This window comes from Lagenorhynchus albirostris, chromosome 19, assembly GCF_949774975.1.
Source record: "Lagenorhynchus albirostris chromosome 19, mLagAlb1.1, whole genome shotgun sequence".
Classification (NCBI taxonomy): domain Eukaryota; kingdom Metazoa; phylum Chordata; class Mammalia; order Artiodactyla; family Delphinidae; genus Lagenorhynchus; species Lagenorhynchus albirostris.
In genome coordinates, this window is record NC_083113.1 from 4,239,892 (window position 1) to 4,257,638 (window position 17,747).

Here is a 17,747-nt window from a genome sequence, read left to right on the forward strand (position 1 = left end):
TGCAAGCCTGTTTTTCCATTCTGCAGGTCATCTGTGTTGTTACGGTTTCCTTTGCTGTGCAAATGCCGTAAGGTTTAATCAGGTCCCATTTGCATATTGTTATTTTTCGTTTCTTTGCGTCGTGGTTCAGAAAAACCCTTGCTGTGATTTATGTTGAACGTTTTCAAAAGCGTACATTTTCCTCAAGGGTTTTATAGTATCCGTCCTTACCTTGAAGTCTTTGTTCGAGTTGGAGTTTATTTTTGTGTAAGGATTTAGGGAGCGTTCCATTATCATTTTCTTTTTTGTAAGGCACCCCCTCAGTGCTCTCCATAGAGGCTTCTACAATTTTACGCTCCCACCAACAATGTAGGAAGGTTACCTCTGCTCCACGCCCTCTCTAGCATTTCTTATTTGTAGGTTAAGTTGACAATGGCCATGTGACTGCTGGCAGGACATATCTTGTTGTAGTACTGATTTGTAGCTCTCTAACGTTCAGCGAGGTTGAAACATGGTCAGGTCCTGTTATTAAATATTGTTTTGATCATAGTGTGAGCAAAGTTAACCTGTTGAATTTGGCTTCTTGACTCTGCCCTGTTGTGAGTTCCTTTTCAGTTGCCTACCTCAGCACGTTTCTTGAGGGCAGGCGTGCTTTTCCGCCCCGCAGGGGTTGTGAATATGAAGCGCCCAGCAGCACCGGTTTTAGTAAAGTTTAGTTAAGGGAAACGGCCCCAAGGCACGTGTCATTCCGAATTATGATCATATCGGGATGCAAGGCCAGGAGTGCGATTGCCAGGTCACCTATTGGTTCTCTGTTTAGCTATGTTACAGGAAGGTCCATGCAGATCTCCATAGTGGCTGCAACAGTTGACATTCCCAGGAAGAGTGTAGGACAGTTCCCTTTTCCCACGTGCTCTGCAGCCTTTGTTCCTTGTAGATTTTTTTGGCGATGGCCAGTCTGAGTGGTGTGCGGTGATACCTGATTGTAGTTTTACTCTGCATTTCTGTGATAATGAGTGATGTTGAGCGCCTTTGCATGGGCTTTTTTTTTTCTACACTGTGAGTAAAATTGACACCTTCATATTGGTTTGTTGAATGGCTGCCCGGTTTTGCATTCTTTTTCCAGGAAGTAGCCCCGGGTTTTTCTGGAGGGCAGGTGTTATTGAATAACAGCCTCATAGGCCTTGCGATTATTCAGGGCCCCTCAGCAGCGTTTTCCACGTTGTATTTACAGGAACGGTCCACAAGGCGGCAGCATTTCCTCTGCCCAGGTTTCTCTGTCTGTTTTTTTTTTCTTTGCTTTTTTCCGTTTCAAATTAATTTTTATGTTATATGGGAGTAGAGTTGATTTGCACTGACGTATTTTGGGTTTACCTGTTCAGCCACGTCATTCCCTCCTACAGAGAGGTCTATCTAGTCTTTTTCGGGTTGGTTTTCCACAAGGTGATTGTAGTGTGTTGAGTAGAGCTCCTTGAGCTATTCCCAAGGTCCTTTTGGATGATCTACGATCCATAATAGTGCTTATACACCAATGCCAACGTCAAAATATATCCCTCACCCACCTTTCCTGTATGGTCATCGTAAGTTACTTGTCTACCTGTGAGAGTCTGTTTCTGCTTTTTCAATTAGATCATTTGCATGCATTGATAGGTTTAACCTATAAGGGCTCTCTTATGCTATTTGTCCTTCTTTCTCTGACCTCATTCGCCTAGTATGATCATAGGTTAGTCCATCCTTGCTGCTGCAGATGATATGTTTTCATTCTTCTTGTTGGCTGACTAGTACTTCTTTGTATGTATGTAGCCCATAATGTTAATTTTTCTGTTGATGGACATTTGGGTGGAATGTATGTCTGCACTGGTCCTAATCGTGCTGCTGCGAAAATACAGGTGGCACGTGTTCCGAATTATGATTATATCGGGATGCAAGGCCAGGAGTGGGATTGACGGATCACATATGGTTCTGTTTAGTTATATTACAGAAAGCTCCATACATTTCTCCATAGTAGCTGCACCACTTGATATTCCCAGCAAGTGTGTAGGACGATTCCCTTTTGCACACGTCCTCTGCAGCCTTGATTCCCTGTACAATTTTTGGAGATGGCCAGTGTGAGTGGTGTGAGGTGATACCTGACTGTAGTTTTACTCTGCATTTCTCTAATAATGAGTGACGCTGAGCGTCTTTCCATGTGCTTTTTTTCCTACAGTGTGAGTAAAATTGTCACCTTCAAGTTGGCTTATGAACGGCTGCCCTGTTTTGCATTCATTTTCGAGGAAGTAGCCCCGGGTTTTTCTGGAGGGCAGGTGTTATTGAATAACAGCCTCACAGGCCTTGCGATTATTCAGGGCCCGTCAGCAGCGTTTTCCACGTTGTAATTACAGGAACGGTCCACAAGGCGGCAGCATTTCCTCTTGCCCAGGTTTCTCTGTGTTTTTTTTCTTTCCTTTTTTCCGTTTCAAATTAGTTTTTATGTTATATGGGAGTAGAGTTGATTTGCACTGACGTAATTCGGGTTTACCTGTTCAGCAACGTCATTCCCTCGTACAGAGAGGTCTATCTAGTCTTTTTCGGGTTGGTTTTCCACAAGGTGATCGTAGTGTGTTGAGTAGACCTCCTGGAGCTATTCCCAAGGTCCTTTTGGATGATCTACGATCCATAATAGTGCTTATACGCCAATCCCAACCTCAAAATATATCCCTCACCCACCTTTCCTGTATGGTCATCATAAGTTACTTGTCTATCTGTGAGAGTCTCTTTCTGTTTTTTCAATTAGATCATTTGCATGAATTGATAGGTTTCACCTATAAGGGCTCTCTTGTGCTATTTGTCCTTCTCTCTCTGACCTCATTCACCTAGTATGATCATAGGTTAGTCCATCCTTGCTGCTGCAGATGGTATGTTTTCATTCTTCTTGTCTGCTGAGTAGTATTATTTTGTATGTATGTAGCCCATAATGTTCATTTTTCTGTTGATGGACTTTGGAATGTATGTCTGCACTGGTCCTAATCGTGCTGCTGTGAACATACAGGTGGCACGTGTTCCGAATTATGATTATATCCGGATGCAAGGCCAGGAGTGGGATTGACGCATCACATATGGTTCTCTGTTTAGTTATGTTACAGGAAGCTCCATACATTTCTCCATAGTGGCTGCACCAGTTGATATTCCCAACAAGTGTGTAGGACGATTCCCTTTTGCACGCATCCTCTGCAGCCTTGATTCCCTGTAGATGTTTTTGGAGATGGCCCGTGTGAGTGGTGTGAGGTGATACCTGACTGTAGTTTTACTCTGCATTTCTCTAATAATGAGTGATGCTGAGCGTCTCTCCATGTGCTTTTTTTTCTACAGTGTGAGTAAAATTGACACCTTCAAGTTGGCTTATGAACGGCTGCCCTGTTTTGCATTCATTTTCGAGGAAGTAGCCCCGGGTTTTTCTGGAGGGCAGGTGTTATTTATTCACAGCCCCACTGGCCTTGCGATTTTTCAGGGCCCGGCAGCGGCGTTTTCCACGTTGTTGTTACAGGAAACGTCCACAAGGCGGCAGCATTTCTTCAGGCCCAACTGTGCTCACTCGGGGAAGCCCTGTCCCTGGGTCCTCAGTGTGCGTGGAATGTGCCCGAAGAAACACCGAAGGGGTTGTGTCTCATCGCTTCCTGACCCTTGCCCTTCAGCCCCGAGGGAAATCCCAATGCCCGGGAAACTGCTCTGATGACGGAGGTGTAGTGCGTATGTGGGGCGACTCCATGGAGGGAGGCTGGAGGAGGGAACCCCACCCCCAGGAGACGTGGGCCCCCGGGGATCTTTGAGAGCTCTCCTTCCCGCCCAGAATGCAGCATCACTTCTGGCGCCTGAGGCTTGGTGTAGCTATAGGGGAGCCCCCTTTGATATGGAGATTGTGGGCCAATTAAGACGGGACCAGGCATCCAGGTCCAAGGGGGCTCTTTGCTGTCACATCGTCCCCAGCTCGCTCAGCACCGCGACGGTCCAGCCTTGGGACCCAAGCCTGCTCCCCGTCCATGGATGAGACTCCAGCCCAGGTTCCAGAGGCCGTAGGGGAATGGGGTCGGCAGTACTTTTTTTTTTTTTCTTTTTTTGCGGTATGTGGGCCTCTCACTGTTGTGGCCTCTCCCGTTGCGGAGCACAGGCTCCGGACGCGCAGGCTCAGCGGACATGGCTCACGCGCCTAGCCCCTCCGCGGCAGGTGGGATCATCCCGAACCGGGCCACGAACCCGCGTATCCTGCATCGACAGGCGGACTCTCAACCACTGCGCCACCAGGGAAGGCCTCGGCATTACTTTTTAATTGCACTGTGTATTTTGTACTGGGTATCGTTGATATAGTCAGGAGAGTGGGTTTTATTTTTTTTGGTGTACAGCAAGTGATTCAGTTATTTGGGGAGCGTTCCATTATCATTCTCTATTGTGTAAGGCACCCCCTCAGTGCTCTCCATAGAGGCTTCTACCATTTTACGCTCCCACCAACAGTGTAGGAGGGTTACCTCTGCTCCACGCCCTTCCAGCATTTCTTATTTGTAGATTAACTTGACAATGGCCATGTGACTGGTGGCAGGAGATATCTTGTTGTAGTTCTGATTTGTAGCTCTCTAACGTTCAGCGAGGTTGAAACATGTCCGGTCCTGTTTTTAAATATTGTTTTGATCATAGTGTGAGCAAAGTTAACCTGTTGAATTTGGCTTCTTGAACCTCTGCCCTGTTGTGAGTTCCTTTTCAGTCGCCTACCTCAGCACGTTTCTTGAGGGCAGGCGTGCTTGTCCGCCCCGCAGGGGTTGTGAATATGAAGTGCCCAGCAGCACCGGTTTTAGTAAAGTTTAGTTAAGGGAAACGGCCCCAAGGCACGTGTCGTTCCGAATTATGATCATATCGGGATGCAAGGCCAGGAGTGCGATTGCCAGGTAACATATTGGTTCTCTGTTTAGCTATGTTACAGGAAGGTCCATACAGATCGCCATAGTGGCTGCAACAGTTGACATTCCGAGGAAAAGTGTAGGACAACTGCCTTTTACCCACGTGCTCTGCAGCCTTTGTTCCTTGTAGATTTTTTTGGCGGTGGCCAGTGTGAGTGGTGTGCGGTGATACCTGATTGTAGTTTTACTCTGCATTTCTCTAATAATGAGTGATGTTGAGCGCCTTTGCATGGGCTGTTTTTTTCTACAGTGTGAGTAAAATTGACATCTTCGAATTGGCTTCTTGAATGGCTGCCCTGTTTTGCATTCTTTTTCCAGGAAGTAGCCCCGGATTTTTCTGGAGGGCAGGTGTTATTGAATAACAGACTCACAGTCCTTGCGATCATTCAGGGCCTGTCAATGGCTTTTTCCACGTTGTAGTTACAGGAGAAGGCCACAAGGAGGCAGCATTTCTTCTAGCCCAGGTTTGTCTGTCTGTTTTTGTTTTCTTTTCTTTTTTCCGTTTCAACTTAATTTTTATGTTATATGGGAGTAGAGTTGATTTGCACTGACGTCTTTTGGGTTTACCTGTTCAGCAACGTCATTCCCTCGTACAGAGAGGTCTATCTAGTCTTTTTCGGGTTGGTTTTCCACAAGGTGATTGTAGTGTGTTGAGCAGAGCTCCTTGAGCTATTCACAAGGTCTTTTTGGATGATCTACGATCCATAATAGTGCTTATACGCCAATCCCAACCTCAAAATATATCCCTAACCCCACCTTTCCTGTATGGTCATCGTAAGTTACTTGTCTGTTTCTGTTTATTCAATTAGATCATTTGCATGAATTGATAGGTTTCACCTATAAGGCCTATCATATGCTATTTGTCCTTCTCTCTCTGACCTCATTCACCTAGTATGATCATATGTTAGTCCATCCTTGCTGCTGCAGATGGTATGTTTTCATTCTTCTTGTCGGCTGAGTAGTATTTCTTTGTACGTATGTAGCCCATAATGTTCATTTTTCTGTTGATGGACATTTGGGTGGAATGTATGTCTGCACTGGTCCTAATCGTGCTGCTGTGAACATACAGGTGGTTGTGTTCCGAATTATGATTATATCGGGATGCAAGGCCAGGAGTGGGATTGACGCATCGCCTATGGTTCCCTGTTTAGTTATGTTACAGGAAGCTCCATACATTTCTCCATAGTAGCTGCACCAGTTGATATTCCCAGCAAGTGTGTAGGACGATTCCCTTTTGCACACGTCCTCTGCAGCCTTGATTCCCTGTACAATTTTTGGAGATGGCCAGTGTGAGTGGTGTGAGGTGATACCTGACTGTAGTTTTACTCTGCATTTCTCTAATAATGAGTGACGCTGAGCGTCTTTCCATGTGCTTTTTTTTCCTACAGTGTGAGTAAAATTGTCACCTTCAAGTTGGCTTATGAACGGCTGCCCTGTTTTGCATTCATTTTCGAGGAACTAGCCCCGGGTTTTTCTGGAGGGCAGGTGTTATTGAATAACAGCCTTACAGGCCTTGCGATTATTCAGGGCCCGTCAGCAGCGTTTTCCACGTTGTAATTACAGGAACGGTCCACAAGGCGGCAGCATTTCCTCTTGCCCAGGTTTCTCTGTGTTTTTTTTCTTTCCTTTTTTCCGTTTCAAATTAGTTTTTATGTTATATGGGAGTAGAGTTGATTTGCACTGACGTAATTCGGGTTTACCTGTTCAGCAACGTCATTCCCTCGTACAGAGAGGTCTATCTAGTCTTTTTCGGGTTGGTTTTCCACAAGGTGATCGTAGTGTGTTGAGTAGACCTCCTGGAGCTATTCCCAAGGTCCTTTTGGATGATCTACGATCCATAATAGTGCTTATACGCCAATCCCAACCTCAAAATATATCCCTCACCCACCTTTCCTGTATGGTCATCATAAGTTACTTGTCTATCTGTGAGAGTCTCTTTCTGTTTTTTCAATTAGATCATTTGCATGAATTGATAGGTTTCACCTATAAGGGCTCTCTTGTGCTATTTGTCCTTCTCTCTCTGACCTCATTCACCTAGTATGATCATATGTTAGTCCATCCTTGCTGCTGCAGAGGGTATGTTTTCATTCTTCTTGTCGGCTGAGTAGTATTTCTTTGTATGTATGTAGCCCATAATGTTCATTTTTCTGTTGACGGACATTTGGGTGGAATGTATGTCTGCACTTTTCCTAATGGTGCTGCTGTGAACATACAGGTGGCATGTGTTCCGAATTATGATTATATCGGGATGCAAGGCCAGGAGTGGGATTGACGCATCACCTATGGTTCCCTGTTTAGTTTTGTTACAGGAAGCTCCATACATTTCTCCATAGTGGCTGCACCAGTTGATATTCACAGCAAGTGTGTAGGACGATTCCCTTTGGCACACGTCCTCTGCAGCCTTGATTCCCTGTAGATTTTTTTGGAGATGGCCAGTGTGAGTGGTATGAGGTGATACCTGACTGTAGTTTTACTCTGCATTTCTGTAATAATGAGTGATGCTGAGCGTCTTTCCATGTGCTTTTTTTGTCTACAGTGTGAGTAAAATTGACACCTTCAAATTGGCTACTTGAACGGCAGCCCCTTTTGCATTCATTTTCGAGGAACTAGCCCCGGGTTTTTCTGGAGGGCAGGTGTTATTTATTCACAGGCCCACAGGCCTTGTGATTTTTCAGGGCCCGGCAGCAGCGTTTTCCACGTTGTTGTTACAGGAAACGTCCACAAGACGGCAGCATTCACTCAGGCCCAACTGCGGTTACTCGAGGAAGCCGAGCCTGAGTGAAAGTCCTGTCCCTGGGTCCTCAGTGTGAGTGGAATGTACCAGAAGAAACACCGAAGGGGTTGTGTCTCATCGCTTCCTCACCCTTGCCCTGCACCCCCGAGGCAAATCCCAGTGCCCGGGAAACTGCTCTGATGACGGAGGTGTAGTGCGTAGGTGGGGCGACTCCATGGAAAGAGGCTGGAGGAGGGAACCCCACCCCCAGGAGACGTGGGGCCCCGGGTATCTTTGAAAGCTCTCCTTACTGCCCAGAATGCAGCATCGTTTCTGGTGCCCGACGCTTTGTGCGGCTGTAGGGGAACCCCCTTTGATGTGGAGATTGTGGGCCCATCCAGACGGGACCAGGCACTCCACGTCCAAGTGGGTCCTTTGATGTCACATCATCCCCAGCTTGCTCAGCACAGCAACGGTCCAGCCTTGGGACCCAAGCCTGCTCTGCGTCCATGAATGAGACTTCAGCTCAGGTCCCAGAGGCCATAGGGGAGTCGGGTCGGCATTATTTTTTAATTGCGATGTGTATTTTCTACTGGACTGTAGTTGATATAGTCAGGAGCGTGTTTTTTTTTTTTTTTTTTTTTTTTTGGTGCACAGCAAGTGATTCAGTTATACATAGATGTATATGTGTTCCTTTTCGGGTTCTCTTCCAGTATAGGTTATTACAGCGGGTTGAGTCTAGTTCCTTGTCCTATCCAGTGGGTCCTTCTGGATTACCTGTGTGTTAAATATTAGCCTGTATACATGCATCTGAACGTGTCAATGTGTCCCTCACCTCACCTGTCCCGTTTGGTCAGCATTACTTGGTTCTCCCTATCTGTGAGGCCTTCTCTGTTGTGCAAATTAATTCCTCTCGATCCGTATTTAGATGCCACCTCTAAGTGATATCATATGACACTTGCTTTTGTGTGTCTCACTTCCTGACTAAGTATGATCATCTCTCGTTCCATCCCTGTGGCTGGAAATGGAATGATTTCATCCTTTGTTTATGGCTGAGTAATTCCATTGGGAACAGGGGCCGCACGTGCTGGACCGATTCATCTGTCCTCTACACTTTGGTGACTTCGTGTCTTGTCGGTCGTTAGCAGTGCTGCCGTGAATGCCGGGGTGCAGGCCTATGTCAAAATTTTGGTTTTCCCTTGATTTCTGCCTTCCGTGGACAGCCGGAGAAAGAGTATCTCACCGCCCAGGGTCAGAAGGGAAGGGGTAAAGAACTGAAGTAGCACCGACGAATGGGTTCAGAGGACCAAGACAACTGACGGTTGCAAGGCCAATTTTATTATGCTACAGTTGCAGATTATATAGACTAGAAAAAGGGAGGTTTCCAGATGGTGGTTTACATTATCTACAACTGTCTCGGCTTCAAGGTTAACTTCCCTGGGGGAAAACCCATAAACCCAGAATCATCAAAAATAACCTGCACGTGCACGGGGGAGACAGCTTTGCTTGTCTCATTTCACATTCTTTCTGGTCTCTGGGCGCTGGTGATTTATCTCCCATGGAATGGAACAAGGAGGGGAACAAGTAGGCACAGTCCCTTCGAGCAGTGGCGGAATGCCTGGCATGTCCTTACCTGCTCTCAAGGCTGACCCTTTCCCACATCTGCCCAGGAGAGGCATTGCTGGGTCCCGTGGTATTTATACTTTTAGTTTTTACCAGGAGCCTTCCTATCGTTCTCCACAGTGGATGTACCGATTTACACTCCCACCAAGAGTGTAGGAGGGTTCCATTTTCCGCACACCCTGTGCAGCAATTATTGTTTGTAGATATCATGATGATGGCCCTTTTGAACTCTGTGAGGTGATACGTCGTGGTGCTTTTGATTTGCATTTCCTGAGAATTATTGATCCTGAGCACCTCTTCCTGTGCTTTTCAGCCATCTGTAAGTCGTCTTTAAAGAACTGTCTTTTTTGTACTTTCACATATTTAGTGGAGTTTTTTTAATGTTGTTCAGCTGCATGAGCTGCTTGTATGTTTTGGACATTAATTTCTTGTGGGTAGCTTCGATTGCAAGCCTGTTTTTCCATTCTGCAGGTCATCTGTGTTGTTACGGTTTCCTTTGCTGTGCAAATGCCGTAAGGTTTAATCAGGTCCCATTTGCATATTGTTATTTTTCATTTCTTTGCATCGTGGTTCAGAAAAACCCTTGCTGTGATTTATGTTGAAGGTTTTCAAAAGCGTACATTTTCCTCAAGGGTTTTATAGTATCCGTCCTTACCTTGAAGTCTTTGTTCGAGTTGGAGTTTATTTTTGTGTAAGGATTTAGGGAGCGTTCCATTATCATTCTCTATTGTGTAAGGCACCCCCTCAGTGCTCTCCATAGAGGCTTCTACGCGTTTTACGTAGCGTTTTACGCTTTACGTAGCGTTTTACGTAGCGTTACGTAGCGTTTTACGCTCCCACCAACAGTGTAGGAGGGTTACCTCTGCTCCACGCCCTCTCCAGCATTTCTTATTTTTAGATTAAGTTGACAATGGCCATGTGACTGGTGGCAGGAGATATCTTGTTGTAGTTCTGATTTGTAGCTCTCTAACGTTCAGCGAGGTTGAAACGTGTCAGGTGCTGTTTTTAAATATTGTTTTTTTCATAGGATGAGCAAAGTAACCTGTTGAATTTGGCTTCTTGAACCTCTGCCCTGTCGTGAATTCCTTTTCAGTCGCCTACCTCAGCACATTTCTTGAGGACAGGCGTGCTTTTCCGCCCCTCAGGGGTTGTGAATATGAAGCGCCCAGCAGCACCGGTTTTAGTAAAGTTTAGTTAAGGGAAACGGCCGCAAGGCACGAGTCGTTCCGAATTATGATCATATCGGGATGCAAGGCCAGGAGTGTGATTGCCAGGTAACATATTGGTTCTCTGTTTAGCTATGTTACAGGAAGATCCATACAGATCTCCATAGTGGCTGCAACAGTTGACATTCCCAGGAAGAGTGTAGGACAGTTCCCTTTTCCCACGTGCTCTGCAGCCTTTGTTCCTTGTAGATTTTTTTGGCGGTGGCCAGTGTGAGTGGTGTGCGGTGATACCTGATTGTGTTTTTCTGTGCGTTTCTGTGATTATGAGTGATGCTGAGCATCTTTCCATGGGCTTTTTTTTCTACAGTGTGAGTAAAATTGGCATCTTCAACTCGGCTTCTTGAATGGCTGCCCTGTTTTGCATCCTTTTTCCAGGAAGTAGCCCCGGGTTTTTCTGGAGGGCAGGTGTTATTGAATAACAGCCTCACAGGCCTTGCGATGATTCAGTGCAGTCAGCAGCTTCTTCCACGTTGTAGTTACAGGAAAAGGCCACAAGGCGGCAGCATTTCTTCTTGCCCAGGTTTGTCCGTCTTTTTTTTTCTTTTCTTTTTTCCGTTTCAACTTAATTTTTATGTTATATGGGAGTAGAGTTGATTTGCACTGACGTATTTTGGGTTTACCTGTTCAGCAACGTCATTCCCTCGTACAGAGAGGTCTATCTAGTCTTTTTCGGGTTGGTTTTCCGGAAGGTGATTGTAGTGTGTTGAGTAGAGCTCCTTGCGCTATTCACAAGGTCTTTTTCGATGATCTATGATCCATTTTAGTGTTTATATACAGCCAATTCCAACCTCCAAATGTATCCCTCACCCCACGTTTCCTGTATGGTCATCGTAAGTTTTTTGTCTGCCTCTGAGAGTCTGTTTCTGTTTTGTCAATTAGATCATTTGAATGAATTGATAGGTTTCACCTATAAGGGCTATCCTGTGCTACTTGTCCTTCTCTCTCTGACCTCATTCACCTAGTATGATCATAGGTTAGTCCATCCTTGCTGCTGCAGATGGTATGTTTTCATTCTTCTTGTCTGCTGAGTATTTCTTTGTATGTATGTAGCCCATAATGTTCATTTTTCTGTTGATGGACATTTGGGTGGAATGTATGTCTGCACTGCTCCTAATCGTGCTGCTATGAAAATACAGGTGGCACGTGTTCCGAATTATGATTATATCGGGATGCAAGGCCAGGAGTGGGATTGACGCATCACCTGTGGTTCTCTGTTTAGTTTTGTTACAGGAAGCTCCATACATTTCTCCATAGTAGCTGCACCAGTTGATACTCACAGCAAGTGTGTAGGACGATTCCCTTTTGTACACGTCCTCTGCAGCCTTGATTCCCTGTAGATTTTTTTGTAGATGGCCAGTGTGAGTGGTGTGAGGTGATACCTGACTGTAGTTTTACTCTGCATTTCTCTAATGAGTGATGCTGAGCGTCTTTCCATGTGATTTTTTTTTCTACAGTGTGAGTAAAATTGACACCTTCAAATTGGCTTCTTGATCGGATGCCCTGCTTTGCATTCATTTTCCAGGAGTAGCCCCGGGTTTTTCTGGAGGGCAGGTGTTATTTATTCACAGCCCCACAGGCCTTGCGATTTTTCAGGGCCCGGCAGCAGCGTTTTCCACGTTGTTGTTACAGGAAACGTCCACAAGGCGGCAGTATTTCCTCAGGCCCAACTGCGGTTACTTGGGGAAGCCCAGCCTGAGAGAAACTCCTGTCCCTGGGTCCTCAGTGTGCGTGGAATGTGCCCGAAGAAACACCGAAGGGGTTGTGTCTCATTGCTTCCTCACCCTTGCCCTTCACCCCCGAGGGAAATCCCAATGCCTGGGAAACTGCTCTGATGACGGAACTGTCGTCCTTAGGTGGGGCGACTGCATAGAAAGAGGCTGGAGGAGGGAACCCCACCCCCAGGAGACGTGGGCCCCCGGGGATCTTTGAAAGCTCTCCTTCCCGCCCAGAATGCAGCATCACTTCTGGAGCCCGAGGCTTGGTGTAGCTGTAGGGGAGCCCCCCTTGATGTGGAGATTGTAGGCCCATCCAGACGGGACCAGGCACTCCAGGTCCAAGAGGGTTCTTCGCTGTCACATCGACCCCAGCTTGTGCAGCACAAGGACAGTCCAGCCTTGGGACAAAGCCTGCTCTGCGTCCATGAATGAGATTCAGCTCAGGTCCCAGAGGCTATAGGGGAATGGGGTCGGCATTACTTTTTAATTGCAATGTGTATTTTGTACTGGAGTATAGTTGATATAGTCAGGAGAGTGGGTTTTTGTTTTTTTTTGATGCACAGCAAGTGATTCAGTTATTTGGGGAGCGTTCCATTATCATTCTCTATTGTGTAAGGCACCCCCTCAGTGCTCTCCATAGAGGCTTCTACCGTTTTACGTTCCCACCAACAGTGTAGGAGGGTTACCTCTGCCCCACACCCTCTCCAAATTTCTTATTTGTAGATTAAGTTGACAATGGCCGTGTGACTGATGGCAGAAGATATCTTGTTGTAGTTCTGATTTGTAGCTCTCTAACGTTCAGCGAGGTTGAAACATGTCAGGTCCTGTTATTAAATATTGTTTTGATCATAGCGTGAGCAAAGTAACCTGTTGAATTTGGCTTCTTGAACCTCTGCCCTGTTGTGAGTTCCTTTTCAGTCGCCTACCTCAGCACATTTCTTGAGGGCAGGCGTGCTTTTCCGCCCCTCAGGGGTTGTGAATATGAAGCGCCCAGCAGCACCGGTTTTAGTAAAGTTTAGTTAAGGGAAACGGCCCCAAGGCACGTGTGTTCCGAATTATGATCATATCGGGATGCAAGGCCAGGAGTGCGACTGCCAGGTCACCTATTGGTTCTCTGTTTAGCTATGTTACAGGAAGGTCCATACAGATCTCCATAGTGGCTGCAACAGTTGACATTCCCAGGAAGAGTGTAGGACAGTTCCCTTTTCCCACGTGCTCTGCAGCCTTTGTTCCTTGTAGATTTTTTTGGCGATGGCCAGTCTGAGTGGTGTGCGGTGATACCTGATTGTAGTTTTACTCTGCATTTCTGTGATAATGAGTGATGTTGAGCGCCTTTGCATGGGCTTTTTTTTTTCTACACTGTGAGTAAAATTGACACCTTCATATTGGTTTGTTGAATGGCTGCCCGGTTTTGCATTCTTTTTCCAGGAAGTAGCCCCGGGTTTTTCTGGAGGGCAGGTGTTATTGAATAACAGCCTCATAGGCCTTGCGATTATTCAGGGCCCCTCAGCAGCGTTTTCCACGTTGTATTTACAGGAACGGTCCACAAGGCGGCAGCATTTCCTCTGCCCAGGTTTCTCTGTCTGTTTTTTTTTTCTTTGCTTTTTTCCGTTTCAAATTAATTTTTATGTTATATGGGAGTAGAGTTGATTTGCACTGACGTATTTTGGGTTTACCTGTTCAGCCACGTCATTCCCTCCTACAGAGAGGTCTATCTAGTCTTTTTCGGGTTGGTTTTCCACAAGGTGATTGTAGTGTGTTGAGTAGAGCTCCTTGAGCTATTCCCAAGGTCCTTTTGGATGATCTACGATCCATAATAGTGCTTATACACCAATGCCAACGTCAAAATATATCCCTCACCCACCTTTCCTGTATGGTCATCGTAAGTTACTTGTCTACCTGTGAGAGTCTGTTTCTGCTTTTTCAATTAGATCATTTGCATGCATTGATAGGTTTAACCTATAAGGGCTCTCTTATGCTATTTGTCCTTCTTTCTCTGACCTCATTCGCCTAGTATGATCATAGGTTAGTCCATCCTTGCTGCTGCAGATGATATGTTTTCATTCTTCTTGTTGGCTGACTAGTACTTCTTTGTATGTATGTAGCCCATAATGTTAATTTTTCTGTTGATGGACATTTGGGTGGAATGTATGTCTGCACTGGTCCTAATCGTGCTGCTGCGAAAATACAGGTGGCACGTGTTCCGAATTATGATTATATCGGGATGCAAGGCCAGGAGTGGGATTGACGGATCACATATGGTTCTGTTTAGTTATATTACAGAAAGCTCCATACATTTCTCCATAGTAGCTGCACCACTTGATATTCCCAGCAAGTGTGTAGGACGAATCCCTTTTGCACACGTCCTCTGCAGCCTTGATTCCTTGTACACATTTTTGTAGATGGCCAGTGTGAGTGGTGTGAGGTCATACCTGATTGTAGTTTTACTCTGCATTTCTCTAATAATGAGTGACGCTGAGCGTCTTTCCATGTCCTTTTTTTTTCTACAGTGTGAGTAAAATTGACACCTTCAAATTGGCTTATGAACGGCTGCCCTGTTTTGCATTCATTTTCGAGGAAGTAGCCCCGGGTTTTTCTGGAGGGCAGGTGTTATTTATTCACAGCCCCACAGGCCTTGCGATTATTCAGGGCCCGGCAGCAGCGTTTTCCACGTTGTTGTTACAGGAAACGTCCACAAGGCGGCAGCATTTGTTCAGGCCCAACTGAGGTTACCCGGGAAGCTGAGCCTGAGGGAAAGTCCCGTCCCTGGGTCCTCAGTGTGCGTGGAATGTGCCCGAAGAAACACCGAAGGGGTTGTGTCTCGTCGCTTCCTCACCCTTGCCCTTCACCCCCGAGAGAAATCCCAATGCTTGGGAAACTGCTCTGGTGACGGAGGTGTAGTGCATAGGTGGGGCGAGTCCATGGAAAGAGGCTGGAGGAGGGAACCCCACCCCCAGGATACGTGGACCCCCGGGGATCTTTGAGAGCTCTCCTTCCTGCCCAGAATGCAGCATCGTTTCTGGTGCCCGAGGCTTGGTGCAGCTGTAGGGGAGCCCCCTTTGATGTGGAGATTGTGGGCCAATTAAGACGGGACCAGACACTCCAGGTCCAAGGGGGTTCTTTGCTGTCACATCGTCCCCAGCTCGCTCAGCACCGCGACGGTCCAGCCTTGAGACCCAAGCGTGCTCCGCATCCATGGATGAGACTCCAGCCCAGGTCCCAGAGGCCGTAGGGGAATGGGGTCGGCATTATTTTTTAATTGCAATGTGTATTTTGTACTGCAATATAGTTGATATAGTCAGGAGAGTGGGTTTTTTGGGGTTTTTTTTTGGTGTACAGCAAGTGATTCAGTTATTTGGGGAGCGTTCCATTATCATTCTCTATTGTGTAAGGCACCCCCTCAGTGCTCTCCATAGAGGCTTCTACCGTTTTACGTTCCCACCAACAGTGTAGGAGGGTTACCTCTGCTCCACGCCCTCTCCGGCATTTCTTATTTGTACATTAAGTTGACAATGGCCATGTGACTGGTGGCAGGAGATATCTTGTTGTAGTTCTGATTTGTAGCTCTCTAACCTTCAGCGAGGTTGAAACATGTCAGGTCCTGATTTTAAATAGTGTTTTTTTCATAGTGTGAGCCAAGTAACCTGTTGAATTTGGCTTCTTGGACCTCCTCCCTGTCGTGAGTTCCTTTTCAGTCGCCTACGTCAGCACATTTCTTGAGGGCAGGCGTGCTTTTCTGCCCCGCAGGGGTTGTGAATATGAAGCGCCCAGCAGCACCGGTTTTAGTAAAGTTTAGTTAAGGGAAATGGCCCCAAGGGACGTGTCGTTCCAAATTATGATCATATCGGGATGCAAGGCCAGGAGTGCGATTGCCAGGTCACCTATTGGTTCTCTGTTTAGCTATGTTACAGGAAGGTCCATACAGATCTCCATAGTGGCTGCAACAGTTGACATTCCCAGGAAGAGTGTAGGACAGTTCCCTTTTCCCACGTGCTCTGCAGCCTTTGTTCCTTGTAGATTTTTTTGGCGATGGCTAGTCTGAGTGGTGTGCGGTGATACCTGACTGTAATTTTACTCTGCATTTCTCTAATAATGAGTGATGTTGAGCGCCTTTGCATGGGCTTTTTTTTCTACAGTGTGAGTAAAATTGACATCTTCAACTCGGCTTCTTGAATGGCTGCCCTGTTTTGCATTCTTTTTCCAGGAAGTAGCCCCGGGTTTTTCTGGAGGGCAGGTGTTATTGAATTACAGCCTCACAGGCCTTGCAATTTTTCAAGGCCCCTCAGCAGCTTTTTCCACGTTGTAATTACAGGAACAGTCCACAAGGCGGCAGCATTTCCTCTTGCCCAGGTTTCTCTGTTTTTTTTTTTCTTTGCTGTTTTCCGTTTCTACTAAATTTTTATATTATATGGAAGTAGAGTTGATTTGCAGTGACGTATTTTGGGTTTACCTGTTCAGCAACGTCATTCCCTCGTACAGAGAGGTCTATCTAGTCTTTTTCGGGTTGGTTTTCCACAAGGTGATCGTAGTGTGTTGAGTAGACCTCCTGGAGCTATTCACAGGGTCCTTTAGGATGATCTACGATCCATCATAGTGCTTATACGCCAATCCCAACCTCAAAATATATCCCTCACCCACCTTTCCTGTATGGTCATTGTAAGTTACTTGTCCATCTGTGAGAGTCTCTTTCTGTTTTTTCAATTAGATCATTTGCATGAATTGATAGGTTTCACCTATAAGGGCTCTCTTGTGCTATTTGTCCTTCTCTCTCTGACCTCATTCACCTAGTATGATCATATGTTAGTCCATCCTTGCTGCTGCAGAGGGTATGTTTTCATTCTTCTTGTCGGCTGAGTAGTATTTCTTTGTATGTATGTAGCCCATAATGTTCATTTTTCTGTTGATGGACATTTGGGTGGAATGTATGTCTGCACTTTTCCTAATGGTGCTGCTGTGAAATACAGGTGGCACGTGTTCCGAATTATGATTATATCGGGATGCAAGGCCAGGAGTGGGATTGACGCATCACCTATGGTTCTCTGTTTAGTTATGTTACAGGAAGCTCCATACATTTCTCCATAGTGGCTGCACCAGTTGATATTCCCAGCAAGTGTGTAGGACGAATCCCTTTTGCACACGTCCTCTGCAGCCTTGATGCCCTGTAGATTTTTTTGTAGATGGCCAGTGTGAGTGATGTGAGGTGATACCTGACTGTAGTTTTACTCTGTATTTCTCTAATAATGAGTGATGCTGAGCGTCTTTCCATGTGCTTTTTTTTTTCTACAGTGTTACTAAAATTGACACTTTAAATTGGCTTCGTGAACGGCTGCCCTGTTTTGCATTCATTTTCGAGGAAGTAGCCCCGGGTTTTTCTGGAGGGCAGGTGTTTATTCACAGCCCCGCAGGCCTTGCGATTATTCAGGGCCCGGCAGCAGCGTTTTCCACGTTGTTGTTACAGGAAACGTCCACAAGACGGCAGCATTTCTTCAGACCCAACTGTGGTTACTCGGGGAAACCGAGCCTGAGGGAAAGTCCTGTCCCTGGGTCCTCAGTGTGAGTGGAATGC

The 17,747-nt window shown here is 46.2% G+C and overlaps 1 protein-coding gene across 1 annotated transcript in view; it reads right to left on the reverse strand.

Moving 5' to 3' along the window:
- Nucleotides 1–12,185: 12,185 nt before the first annotated feature.
- The window catches only part of NLRP13 (NLR family pyrin domain containing 13), a 74,210-nt gene continuing 68,648 nt past the window's right edge, over nucleotides 12,186–17,747 (reverse strand). Inside the window, 1 exon segment of the mRNA XM_060131981.1 lies at nucleotides 12,186–12,635. Coding sequence (XP_059987964.1) covers nucleotides 12,186–12,635 — 450 coding nt within the window.